The 12,185-nt window shown below is 41.4% G+C and overlaps 1 protein-coding gene across 1 annotated transcript in view; it reads right to left on the reverse strand.

Moving 5' to 3' along the window:
* syn2b (synapsin IIb) overlaps positions 1–11,422 on the reverse strand; it is a 405,945-nt gene extending 394,523 nt beyond the window's left edge. The window contains exon 1 of the mRNA XM_063068158.1: positions 10,617–11,422. Within this exon, the coding sequence (XP_062924228.1) occupies positions 10,617–10,912 (296 nt within the window). The 5' untranslated portion in view covers positions 10,913–11,422. The remainder of the gene's footprint in view (positions 1–10,616) is intronic.
* Between the last annotated feature and the right edge of the window lie 763 nt (positions 11,423–12,185).

The raw sequence follows: 12,185 nt of genomic DNA on the forward strand, positions 1-12,185 counted from the left end.
GCGGCTACATTTCATTAGTAGTTTGAGGAGATTTGGTTTGTCACCTAAAGCACTCAGACCTCTACAGATGCACTGTGGAGAGCATTCTGACAGTCTGCATCACCATCTGGTATGTGGGAGGGGTCTACTGCACAGGATGGAAAAAAAGCTACAGGAAGTTGTAAAATTAGTCAGCTCCTCCTTGGGTACTAGCCTCCGTAGTATCCAGGACAAAGAGTGGTGCCTCATAAAAGCATTGTCCATCACTAAGGATCCCCATCACCCAGGACATGCCCTCTTCTCATTGCTGCCATCAGGAAGGAGGTACAGGAGCCTGAAGACACACACTCTGCGATTCAGGAACAGCTACTTCACTTTGCCATCTGATTTCTAAATGGACATTGAACCCATGAACACTACCTCACTTTTTATTATTTCTGATTTTGCACTACTATTTTTAAATTTAAGTTAATATTCATATATATATACTTACTGTAATACATTTATTTTTATAATGTTTTTCATTGTACCGCTGCCACTAAGTTAACAAATTTCACGACACTTGCCAGTGATATTAAAACCTGATTCTGACTGTAACTTTACAATGTGGTATAGAAAGATTGAATGATTGGCTTAAAACATGGCAAAAAGAGTTTTTTGTCGGGAAGTGCAAAGTCATGCTCTTTGGTAAGATGAGCCAAATGGTGGACTGTTATCTAAATGAAAAGACAGTAAAAATGAGTGAATTTCAGTGGGATCTAGGTGTTGTAGTCCACAAAAGCCAACAGGCAGGTCCAACAAGTGGTTAAGATGACAAATTATCTTTATTGCAAATGGTTGGAGTTTAAGAGCAGGGACAATTTGTTACACTTATACAGGGTGCTGGTGAGGCCACCCCTACAATACTGTACAATGTCTACGATAGACCCTGGATTCTGGCTGATTGGGACAGCCACTTATCTGGGACAAACTTTTGAAGAACAAAAACTAACTGAGTAAATAAGCAGAATCTTGCTTATTTGGGACACTATGCTGCTTAATTGGGACAGGAGACTGTTGCCAAACAGTTGCTAACTAGCATCAACTGTGTGCACTTGCGTGCCCGTTAGACACTACACACTGTGCTTAGAATGAACAGTTTTTTAAAATAGCATCAGGTGTTCATGCTTGTGTTATGTTATTCATTTGGCCTGATTGACGCTGAATTAAAAAGCAGTGATTTTTGATTCTACTTCATGCAGGAAGGCAAAGGCGGCAATCCATTATCTGCACTGGGTATCTGCACTGATTTTGTTTGTTTACAGTCAATCAAAAGAACACTACAGTGTACACTGTAAAAATTCCTCCATCAATAACTGTTAGGTTTAGCACAGACTAGATGGGCCAAAGGGCCTGTTTCTGTGCTGTGGTTTTCTATGACTCTCTTAAACAGTTTTATAGTACTGTACTAATATTAGTGTTCTAATTTGTTCTGTGTTTCATTTAAATATATAATTTTAAAAAAAGGCAAATTACCATTTAACCAAATAACAAATTATTTCCAATAAATAGTTTGTGAACAGTTTTGGGCTCCTCAAAGAAAAAATGTGCTGGCACAAGATGATTCCAAGAATGAAAACGTTATCATACGAGGAATGTTTGATGGCTCTGGGTCCATATTCGTTAGGATTTAGAAGAATGAAGGGGGATCTAATTAAAACCTTTCAAAATTTGAAAGGCCTTGACAGAGTAGTTGTAGAAAGGATGTTTCCCATAGTGTGGGAGTCTAGGATAAGAGGGCACAGCCTCAGGATAGAGGAACATCCATTTAAAACAGATGCAGAGAAATTTCTTTAGCCCCTTTAGAGTGGTGAATTTGTTACCACAGGCAGCCATGGAGGCCAAGTTGTTGGGTGTATTTAAGGCAGATATTGATAAATTCTTGATTGGACATGACATCAAAGCTTATGGAGAGAAGGCCAGGGAATGGGGTTGGTGGGGGGGGGGGGGCGGCGGGGAGGTGGGGAAGAATTAGCCATGACTGAATGGCTGAGAGACTCAATGAGCTAAAAGGCCTAATTCAGCTCCTATATCTGCGATTTAAACTTCAGCTAATTGGACCAAAATGCACTATCCCAATTAACTGAAATCCACAGTGGTAGCACTGGAGATACTCCGAAGGATTGAGCAAACCAATTCCTGGGATGAAAGGGTGGCCCTGACAAAATGGGGGCTAAATAGGAGAGTCATGCAAAGGGAACAAAGCAACAAGATAGGGGGCTGATATTTAAAACAGATGCAGAGAAATTTGTTCTCTGATAGAGAATGTCTGGCATTCTTTGCTTCAGAAGGTGGTGGAGGCCAGATCATCAGTAATATTCATGGTGCAGATAGAGAGTCACAGAACTTTGTGTTATGTGGTACTGAAAAAGCTTTTGTTGAGTGGTAGTCCATTAATGAAAGTGCATAAAATACATCTTTAGGAGACACTTGGGCCAAGAGCGTATCTGAAATCATTATAGATTAGGATTGGAATTCAGCCGGCTGAATATGAAGGAAGACAAATTGATTGGGGGGGGGGGCGGGGTGTGCATTAACCTGCAGACTGATCAGAAAGGTTGTGGGGAGACTGATTGCCTTTAATAGTTGTGATAGATGGCATGGTATCGAGGCATAGACGGAAAACTGGCCGGAAAGATCCAAACCTGGAGTGCTGGCAAAGACGGGTGAAGGTAGAGGTGGCAGCACATCCAAGAATTTGCAAGAGATAAAGGAAGCGGAAGCAAGTGCAGACTGGACATTATCTAATCAAATACCAGGGCAGGCTTGGTAGCAAAATTATCTACACACCTCAAGAAATGGCTTAAACCAATGTCATTTTAATAGAATATTCCATGAATGAATTAGAAGAGTGAATATTATTTAGTTAGTTATTTGATAAGGTGCATGAATTAAGAGTTAGACACTGAATGACTGTTGGTTAAATACAGATAATGTGTTGCTTTGCAACTTACCAGTTAGGATTCTGTAAGATGGCTAAGTGAGTATCTGTTTCTTGGAGGTAGAAAAAATGAACAATATATAATGTGTAGAAGGCAATGAGGATGGGCTGAACCCTCTGAACTCTCTGCATGAACATCTGGGGGACTGCACCAATACCATCCAACATTCGGTCTGCCACTGCGATACTCACAAAATCACATCAATCAAACAATCAAGGCAGGCCTCACAGAATTGAAGGCCCAGTGCTACAGGGTCAGGTGGGAGTGGTCTGGGGCAGGGTAGGGTAGGGGGTCCCCGACAGCGACACAACATGCGATGAAATCTCCTGGCACCTTCATGAATATTAGTGAGGAAGCTTACCACCAACACCTCCTCTTAAAATAATCTCTTAAAAATACTTTAATTATTGCCAGCAGGGGAATCCAGGCATTATAACTATTGAACTATTTATATGTGTTTTAAAATATATACAGTGCTGTAAGAAGTCTTAGTCACATATATAGCTAGGATGACCAAGATGTTGCACAGTACTGTAGTAATTTTATATATTGCACTGTACTGCTACAAAAAAATTCATGATATTTAAGTGATGATAAGCCTGATTCTGATATGGGTCTCTATTGTGGACTGAGAATGGGAAGGGGGCAGGGAGAGGGGAATCATGGTTGAGAAAAGGGAAGGAAGAGGGACATTGTGTAATGATCATAAGCCAATTGTTTAGAATCAAATGATCTTGCCTGGCGTCTCAGGGCTGGGTGAGTCTGCAGCCACGCCACCCCCCACCCCTGGCATTCCTTCTCTGCCAGCTGTCCCACACCCCTCACGTGATGCTCCACCCTCGGCAAACTCAACATCCTTTGCTCCCACCGGATTTACAAACTTGCTCTCCACTCCATATTGACGAATACAGTATTCGGCAAGTCTTGGGCATCCTAGCTGTGTATGCCGTATGTGCCCAAAACTTTTGCACAGTACTGTAGCTGACAGACTGACCCTCTGTGATGGGTGACAAGTGAACTGGCTGTGAGAAAATATTGCATCCTCATAAATTTGCCTTTTTCTGACATGCTCGTCCATGATGTTATTAGGAGTGACTCCACACAGTTTTTGTGGAGACCTTTTCTAAAAATCACATTGCAGATGCATTTCACTGGGTTGCACAGCATGACAAAAGGTGCATTAAGGACAGATCTAGCATCTCAAACCTGAGAACTCGTGTTTCTGTGGACCATTCTGGTAGGATTTTTAGCCATTGTGGACTTTTCCACTACCATCCCTGCAAAATCCCACCACGTCACATATCTATCAGTATCAAACTAGAGAAGCAACACAGGTTCGATAAAGAGTACCATTAAACTAAACCAGGAAACAAGGTACAAATCTGATGGTGATACGATGCAGGACAAATGCATCCTACAGATGTGAAACAAGACAGCATAGAAAGAATTCAATAGCCTCAAAGTTCAAAGTAAATTTATTATCAAAGTACATACCTGCCACCATATACAACCCTGAGATTCATTTTCTATAGGCATACTCAAGAAATCTATAGAATAATAACTATAACAGGATCAATGAAAGATTACTCAACTAGGACATTCAGAATGTAGATGACAACTGCAAATAGAAAAATGAAATAATAATAAATAAACAAACAATAAATAGAGAACATGAGATGAAGAGTCCTTGAAAGTGAGGCTACTGGCTGTAGGAACATTTCAATAATGGGGAAAGTGAAGTTGAGTAAAATTATCCCCTTTGATTCAAGTGGTTGAGGGGTAGTAACTGTTCCTGAACCTGGTGGTGCGAGTCCTGAGGCTCCTGTACTACCTTCTTAATGGCAGCAGCCAGAAGGGAGCATATCTGGATGGTGGATGTTGCTTTCTTTCGACAGCGTTTCATTTAGATGTGCTCAATGGTTGCAAGGACTTTATCCGTGATGGCCAGGGCCATATCGACACGAATGGTGATAAACCAGTAAATACTGGAGCCCAGAGTGATTGTGTTGATTTTGGTGCATGAGCCACAGAAAGTAAACAGACATCACAACTAGGAAAGCAAATAATATATTGATCATTATTTAAAAAGATGTAATAATAAATTACAGATGTTTTGCAGGCTTTCAGAGATCTCACTGGAAGTTTTGGTCCAGATTAAAAGTAGGCTGCACTTGCATTGGAGTTAATGCATTGCCAATCCATTAGTTTAATATCTCATGCGAGGAAGTTGTACTGTGGGTAGAATACAGGGAGAATGGAACTTAAATTTCCAAGAATGAAAAACAAATTTACTGAAACATACAAAACAGTAAGAGGGGTTGGCACAGAAGTTGCTGAGAAGCTGTTTATCTTTCAGACTGGCAGTCTGACATCAGTGGACAGAATCTCAAGATGACCGAGACAGAGGACAATTACCTCTCTAAAAATAAAATTGAGTTGTTCGGAATTCTCTACTACAAGGGACCGAGGGTGTCAAGTCATTAAGCACACCTCAGGCTCAGGAAGACAGATTTTTGGATTACAAGGAAATTAAGGGTTTGAGTATTAAGCGAGAAAATGGAGGTCTACTGAAGTCAGGTCAGCTACAGTCTTACTCAAGGGACAAGTGGCTTTCTCATTTTTTTTTTAAAACATAAATCACTGGCATCCACCTGACAAAGTGGAAAATTGTCTAGGATATGGGAGGCTGGTCAAGAAGGTTCAGTGCTCAGCATTCGAGATGAGATAGTAAATTGGATTAAACATTGGCTTTGTGGAAGAAGCCAGAGAGTGGTAGCACATACACAGCAGTTGCCTCTCTGACTGGAGGCCTGTGACTTGTGGAGTGCTGCAAGGGTTGGTGCTGGGTCTGTTGTTGTTTGTCAATCTATATCAATTGTCTGGATGTTAATGTGGTTAACTGGATCAGCAAATTTGCAAATGACGCCAAGATTGAGGGTGTAGTGGAGAGTGAGGAAGACGATCATGGCTTGCAGCAGGAAGTGACGAGCTGGAAAAATAGGCTGAAAAATGGCAGATGGAATTTAATGCAGACAAGTGTGAAGTGTTGCACTTCATTGGACCAATGAGAGTAGGTCTTACACAGGAAACAACAGGGCACTGAAGAGTAGAACAAAGAACTCTAGGCATACATTGAAAGAGGTGTCACAGGTAGACAGGGTCATACAGAAAACTGTTCGCACATTGGACTTCCTGAATCCAAGTATTGAGTTCAGAAGATGGTGTGTTACGTTGAAGTTGTACAAGACATCAGTGCGGCCCAATTTGGAGTATTGTGTGCAGTTTTAGTCACCTACCTACATGAAAGAGGCAAGGTTGAAAGAGTACAAAGCAAATTTACAAGGATGTTGTCAGGTCTGGAGGATCTGAGTTATAAGGAAAGATTGAATAGGTTAGGACTTGTTCCTAATATCTCAGAACATTGACAGGTTGAAAGGAGATTTGACAGAGGTATACAAGGGGTATAGACAGGGTAAATGCAAGCAGGCTTTTTCCACTGAGATTGGGTGGGACTGCAACTAGAGGCCATAGGTTAAGGGTGAAAGATGAAAAGTTTAAGGGGAATCTTCTTCACTCAGAGGGTCATGAGAGAGTGTGACATGGGCTGCCAGTGCAAGGGAGCTCGACTTCAATGTTTAGGAGAAGTTTGGATAGATACATGGATGGTAGCAGTATGGAGAGCTAGGGTCCCGGTACAGGTCAATGGCAGTCGACAGTTTAAATGGTTCAGCTTGGAGTAAATTGGCTGAAGAGCCTCTTTCTTCACTGTATTTCTCTGTCTGTATATGTGCTCTCCACATAACACAGGGCAAATGCCTTCTAGCCGAATAACATCCTACCAGCCTACCCATAATAACCTCTAACCAGCTTGGCATTGCTTATTTGAATTCTGAGAGTTATGTCAAAACCTTAGTACAATAGAGATGAATTGAATATAACTGAATTGCATTTGAAGGAGCATTTGCAGAATTCTGTGGGATTTAGGGGGAATGATCTTCAATCGGTTAAAGTTACATCTGTCAGAAGGAAAGATGCTTGTGATTTTTGGAAGCATCTCATTCAATACATTTCAGCAGTAAGCCATCACTTTAGGAACTCCTCACAGCAGTCTCAACCTTTAGCTGTATCTTTAGTGATTCCCTCGACTGCGAGATCAAACAAGGTCAATACACTGCCGATTCACTGCTTCTCAGAACCATGCCTAAAGACTATATGAAGATGTCCACAACTGGGCCAAGAGGCAAGTAATAATCACGTGACACAAGTAATGACCAGCAACCAAAAAGAGCCCAATCATTCCCAAATCAACTTAAAAAACAAGGCTAAAAATAAAATGGTTGTAAGAAATTGGGTATTCTGCAATACCATGTAAAGTTATTCAAGGACTTAGGTATTCTCCTATACTTTTACTCTCAAGTCTTTCAACCACCTGCAAGGTACAAACAAAAAATATGGTGGAATACTTATCTACCTGATCTGGTGCAGCTCTATAAACACTCAGAGAACTTGACACCATGCAGACAAACCTATTCTACTCAGCTAACCGTGTGTATCTGCTTTAAAACACCTATTCTTTTCACCAGCAGAGAACCATGATTACAATGCATACAATCTACCATAGGAAATATCATTTCTTTGGCAGCACTTCCCAAGGTTATGTCCTCCATCACCTCAAAAGACCAAGGCAGTGGTGAATGGAACACTTGTCCCTAAATCTCCCCTCTTCGGTATGGAGCACTCTTGACTCAACTACCTGATACAACTACCCTCAGTAAGTGTACTACATTCCATTCAGTAGAGGTCCCAGTGCCATTTCCTTAAAGACAATGAGGTATGGGGAAAAATGCCAGCCTTCCAAAGATTGCTCACATTCCAAAAATAAGTGCATTGACTATAAAGTCAACCACAGTCAGTCATATTGTATAGGCTAAAATGTCACAACTGACATAATTCAATTCCGTTACAGTCAAAAGTTATTTTCAGATGCCTACCACCACTGAGTTGCTAGCATGTTTGGCATAATCAACTAGGAATGCAACACATTTTATTTCACAAGAGGCTTCATAACATGGTGATAACAAATAATAAAGACAGAATTGTTCAACTTCGATTATTATACTTCTTTGGGACGTCTAAAGCAATTCTTAAATTATCTAACAGAGCTATTCAGTGTGTCGTCTGGAAGAAACAAAAAAAAATTACTCCAGAGTAATACATTTCCATAATTATTGCATAAATTAGAATTTATAAACCAATAGTTAAATGTGGACATAAGTGATTGTTCAAAATATCATTGTAACTACCATTGATGTACAATTTGACCTTTTTAAACATAGTTTGTTATATGTTGGCTCAGAAAAATCTTTTTTTTAAAAAAAGAGTTAATATCTTACTTAATGGTTCTAATTAGAATGTTTTGTAACTGAGGGAGTCAGGATTTACAAGTTGAAAAATTCTACACTTCCATGGTGCAGCGAGCAGGAATGAAACATGCATTATGTTTACTACGATTAAAAACCATTTCAGAGCCATGGTAATGTTCTGGCAGCATGCTGTTATAATTGTGTACATATGGTCCCATATTACCATTCTCTGATGTTAAAAATTCATATCCAATACCTCATTTTAAATCTTGATCTAACAGGACGTCTGGATGGATTGCAAGTTAATGGCTGGAGAATCCTTATATACTCTATAATACATCCCACTTCATTTGATGCAAGAACATCATTAGGTACAGACAAAGAATGAATATATAACACACATATTGTAGACAAGACGGGGCTGCATGCAGATTAATATCCAAGAATACAACAAACAGCAACAACATATTGATCTTTAGGCAACAGAGAAGCAAAAACCAAAAAAATTCCCAAAGATCCACTAAAAGTTCAGTCGGCTGATTAAAATTCTAAGACAGGTAAAAAAAAATCAATCATAATTGTGTCCCAAAGAAACTGAGCACATCCATTACTTAATGTCTAATGCTTTGAGAAAGCCAGGTTGTTTTTTTTTTGCTTTGAGCATGGAACACTCTCTTTTGAAAATGAATATTGTAATAGCACACCAAACAAAAACATACCATTTCATTTAACTGAATCTTTGAAAACGAATCGCCTTTAGAAATAAGTGTCCTGACAATTTTATCTCTATACTGCCTATGCTAATTTTATGAAGAGGAAAATCTATGGATGCTGGAAATCAAAGTAACGCACACAAGATGCTGGAGGAGCTCAGCAGGCCAGCCAGCATCTATGAGGGGGGAAAAAAAAAGAGTAAGCAGTCGGCGTTTCGGGCCGAGCCCCTTTATCAGGACTGATTTTTATAATTGTTTGACATTAATTTGCTATTCCAAGAATAAATAAATCTGAAATCTTCAGGAAAAAATGTGATTATGTACTTGAGCATTCATGACACCTTTTTTCCCCCTACCACAGATGTCTTATCAACTTGGCTCTAAAATGTGTTGAGTTATTTGTTACTGATGTAATGGGGAGGGGAGGGGGAGGGGCTCACAGCATCTGTGCCGGTGCCATTTACCCATAATTCACTGCCGACCAAGCCATCTCATGGTAACCAGCTTGACTCCAACACTATAAAGGCACCATGGAGACCTCTGGGCAGAGATAAACAGAGCAGAAAAATAGTTAAAACATTGCACAGGAGCGAGAACTGACTTACACCATGAAAGGGATTGTTTCACCAAAGGCAATTTGATTTCCTTTATTACAAAATATTCTTGAGGCTAATGCCCCAAACTAGTGAGTAGATACCTGAGGCTCATTTAATCCCTCAATCTAAAAAAAATGCAACCACAAACATTGTTCCAAAATATTTTTTGCTTTTACACAAATAAACAGGTGTTTGTAGCGATCTTGAGTTGCAATGACAGTTAATGCGTTTCAGATCAGGCACTGAAGGAAAAGTCTTCGGGTTACATGTTGATCTTTCTTGACACGATTCCTGTACTGTACACTGAAATAAGAACTGTTGACCTTGGGGTGGACCACCATTAAGAGAGATGAAGTGATATAATTCTCTGTTTATCGACATGCAAAATATGGTGAACAGGTGCTGTCACATATCAATGAAGCAGCTATCTAGGAGGTCGTCTCACGGGAAAATAATAAATGTATTGATCTCAAGGTTTTTGTATATTGAGACAGCTGTCTTGCAGATGAGGCGAAGCCCAAAGTATGGAAAGCAAAGTCTTGCCGTTCTGCAGTGCAGGGTGGGAGGTCACAAGGCAGGCTCGGAGAGTTAGACCAGCGTATAATCTCCGCCCCAGCCCGTTCAATAGCCCATGGTCATTTGTGTTACTAAGGAAAGCAGTCAATAAACGCCGTTGGCCCATCAAAGAACGAAATTAAACCACATCACATTGCCAAGATAAAAGGAAATAAATGCATTTAATGAGAATATTAAATCGATCGCTTTTATTTCTTTGCCTACAAGTGTCTGAATAGGGAATGGAGCACAAGTTAGCCCAATTTAAATACACTTGTGTGTTTATGTTTTTAACTGGGAAGATATTTCGTGTGGGGAAAATAACGGCGTACTGAGTGATTTTACCCCCACCGGCGACGGGGAAATCCGGCACCACAGGGTGAACAGCTGTGCGGTGCTGCCCGCACGAACAGACCCGGGATCACCTACCAGTCGGTGTGGGGCTCGTCAATGATGAGGAGAATCTTGGCTCTCCTGGCAGCTCCCGCGGACGTTTGCTCCGTTAAGCCGGCCGCGGCGGCCGCCGTGGTCTGCTTGACGGCGTTGGAGATGGAACTGAAGAAGCTGCTTCCCGTGGACTGGCTCGCTTGCCTCCTGTCGGGGGCCGGGGACACGGGCGGCGGGGGCTGTGGGGGCTCCGGCCGCTGCAGGTCGGTCATGTATCCATTCGGCAGGTTGGCGATGAAGCTGCTGTCGGAAAGCCTTCGGCGCAGAAAGTTCATCATTTGTGCGGATTCCGGAGGGGGCAACCCAAACAAGAGCGGGAGGTAAGAAATTCAGGTGCCGGGCAGCTCGGTGGAGCGGGGAGTTCCAGAAGTCTTTCACCTCCGTACACCGAACAAGCTCCTGTGCGATGTCTTTAAATGTCTGTCTCTAATGAGCGCTCATCTAGAGCATCAGAACTGCACATATGCTGACGTCTCCGTGCTGCAAGACTGTAGTCACCTCTGTGCCTTGCAGTTCAGCCCTACCCGCCCCTACCTTCGTGCGCCGACACAACCCCACTGCCCGACCAGCAGCCAGTTGCAAACTACCTCTGCCGGTGCCGTGCTCCTGAATGTCATCGGCGGCAGGGAGCTGTCACATGGCGGACCAGTGAATTCCCCCTACGAGTAAGCAGCGATAGGTGGAACGCTGCCTGTACCGTCGATGTAGGTTTTCACTTCCTACATTTCATTGACTTTTCAGCTGGAAGGGACCACTGACCGACGAGCGTCCATTCTCTCCGCATTTCTAATGATTATTAGGCAGGCAGATGTTTTACATGGTGCTCTATTTATATCCGTCCAATCACTGATGTAAACATATGGACTCGGCAGCAGTTTCTGAATATGCAAGATATTTGCCTTTCATTTCTAACCTTACTCATAACCACAGTAAAATTGCAAGTACTGATATCTTATCGTATGACAATTTTCATCTGATGCTCTCACATTACTGCAATTATATGGCAATCAATCAACCATACACCAACTAAGTAGCAAATTTCTGTCATATTCTTCAATGGTTATTTCAGTCCCTGTACTCAATCCTTTAAAGTACAAGGCAGAGTTTTATATATTTGGGAGTTTTCCAAGCAAGAACTAAACAAATAACTATCTTTCTACTTGTGCATTCACTTAAAAAAAGATTTAAAAGAACGGCAGAAAGAGTAGGGAGAGAGGGAAATAAGTGGGGGGAGAGAGGGGGAAGGGAAGGGGAGGGAAAGAAAGGGAGAGGGGAGAGAGGGATTTCAGAATAAGAAGCAATAGCTGGTACTGTTAGGTCTATATTTGCTTGTTATTTGATTCCTGACCGTTGGTACCTTCAAACCTTCAGTTTCTGGCAAATTATTCTCTTCAGAGGAAAATGGCAGAACAGGCAACCTTTCCAGCTCTTCTGGAGTGAAATAGGAGTACTAGGAGTTATGACAGTTACTGTAAGTGAGAGAAATAACCTTCACTGTGTGCAGAATTTGTCCATGGAAAAGGTACCTTTTTGAAGCAACTATCAGTATGA

This window comes from Mobula hypostoma, chromosome 15 (genome assembly GCF_963921235.1).
Source record: "Mobula hypostoma chromosome 15, sMobHyp1.1, whole genome shotgun sequence".
NCBI lineage: Eukaryota > Metazoa > Chordata > Chondrichthyes > Myliobatiformes > Myliobatidae > Mobula > Mobula hypostoma.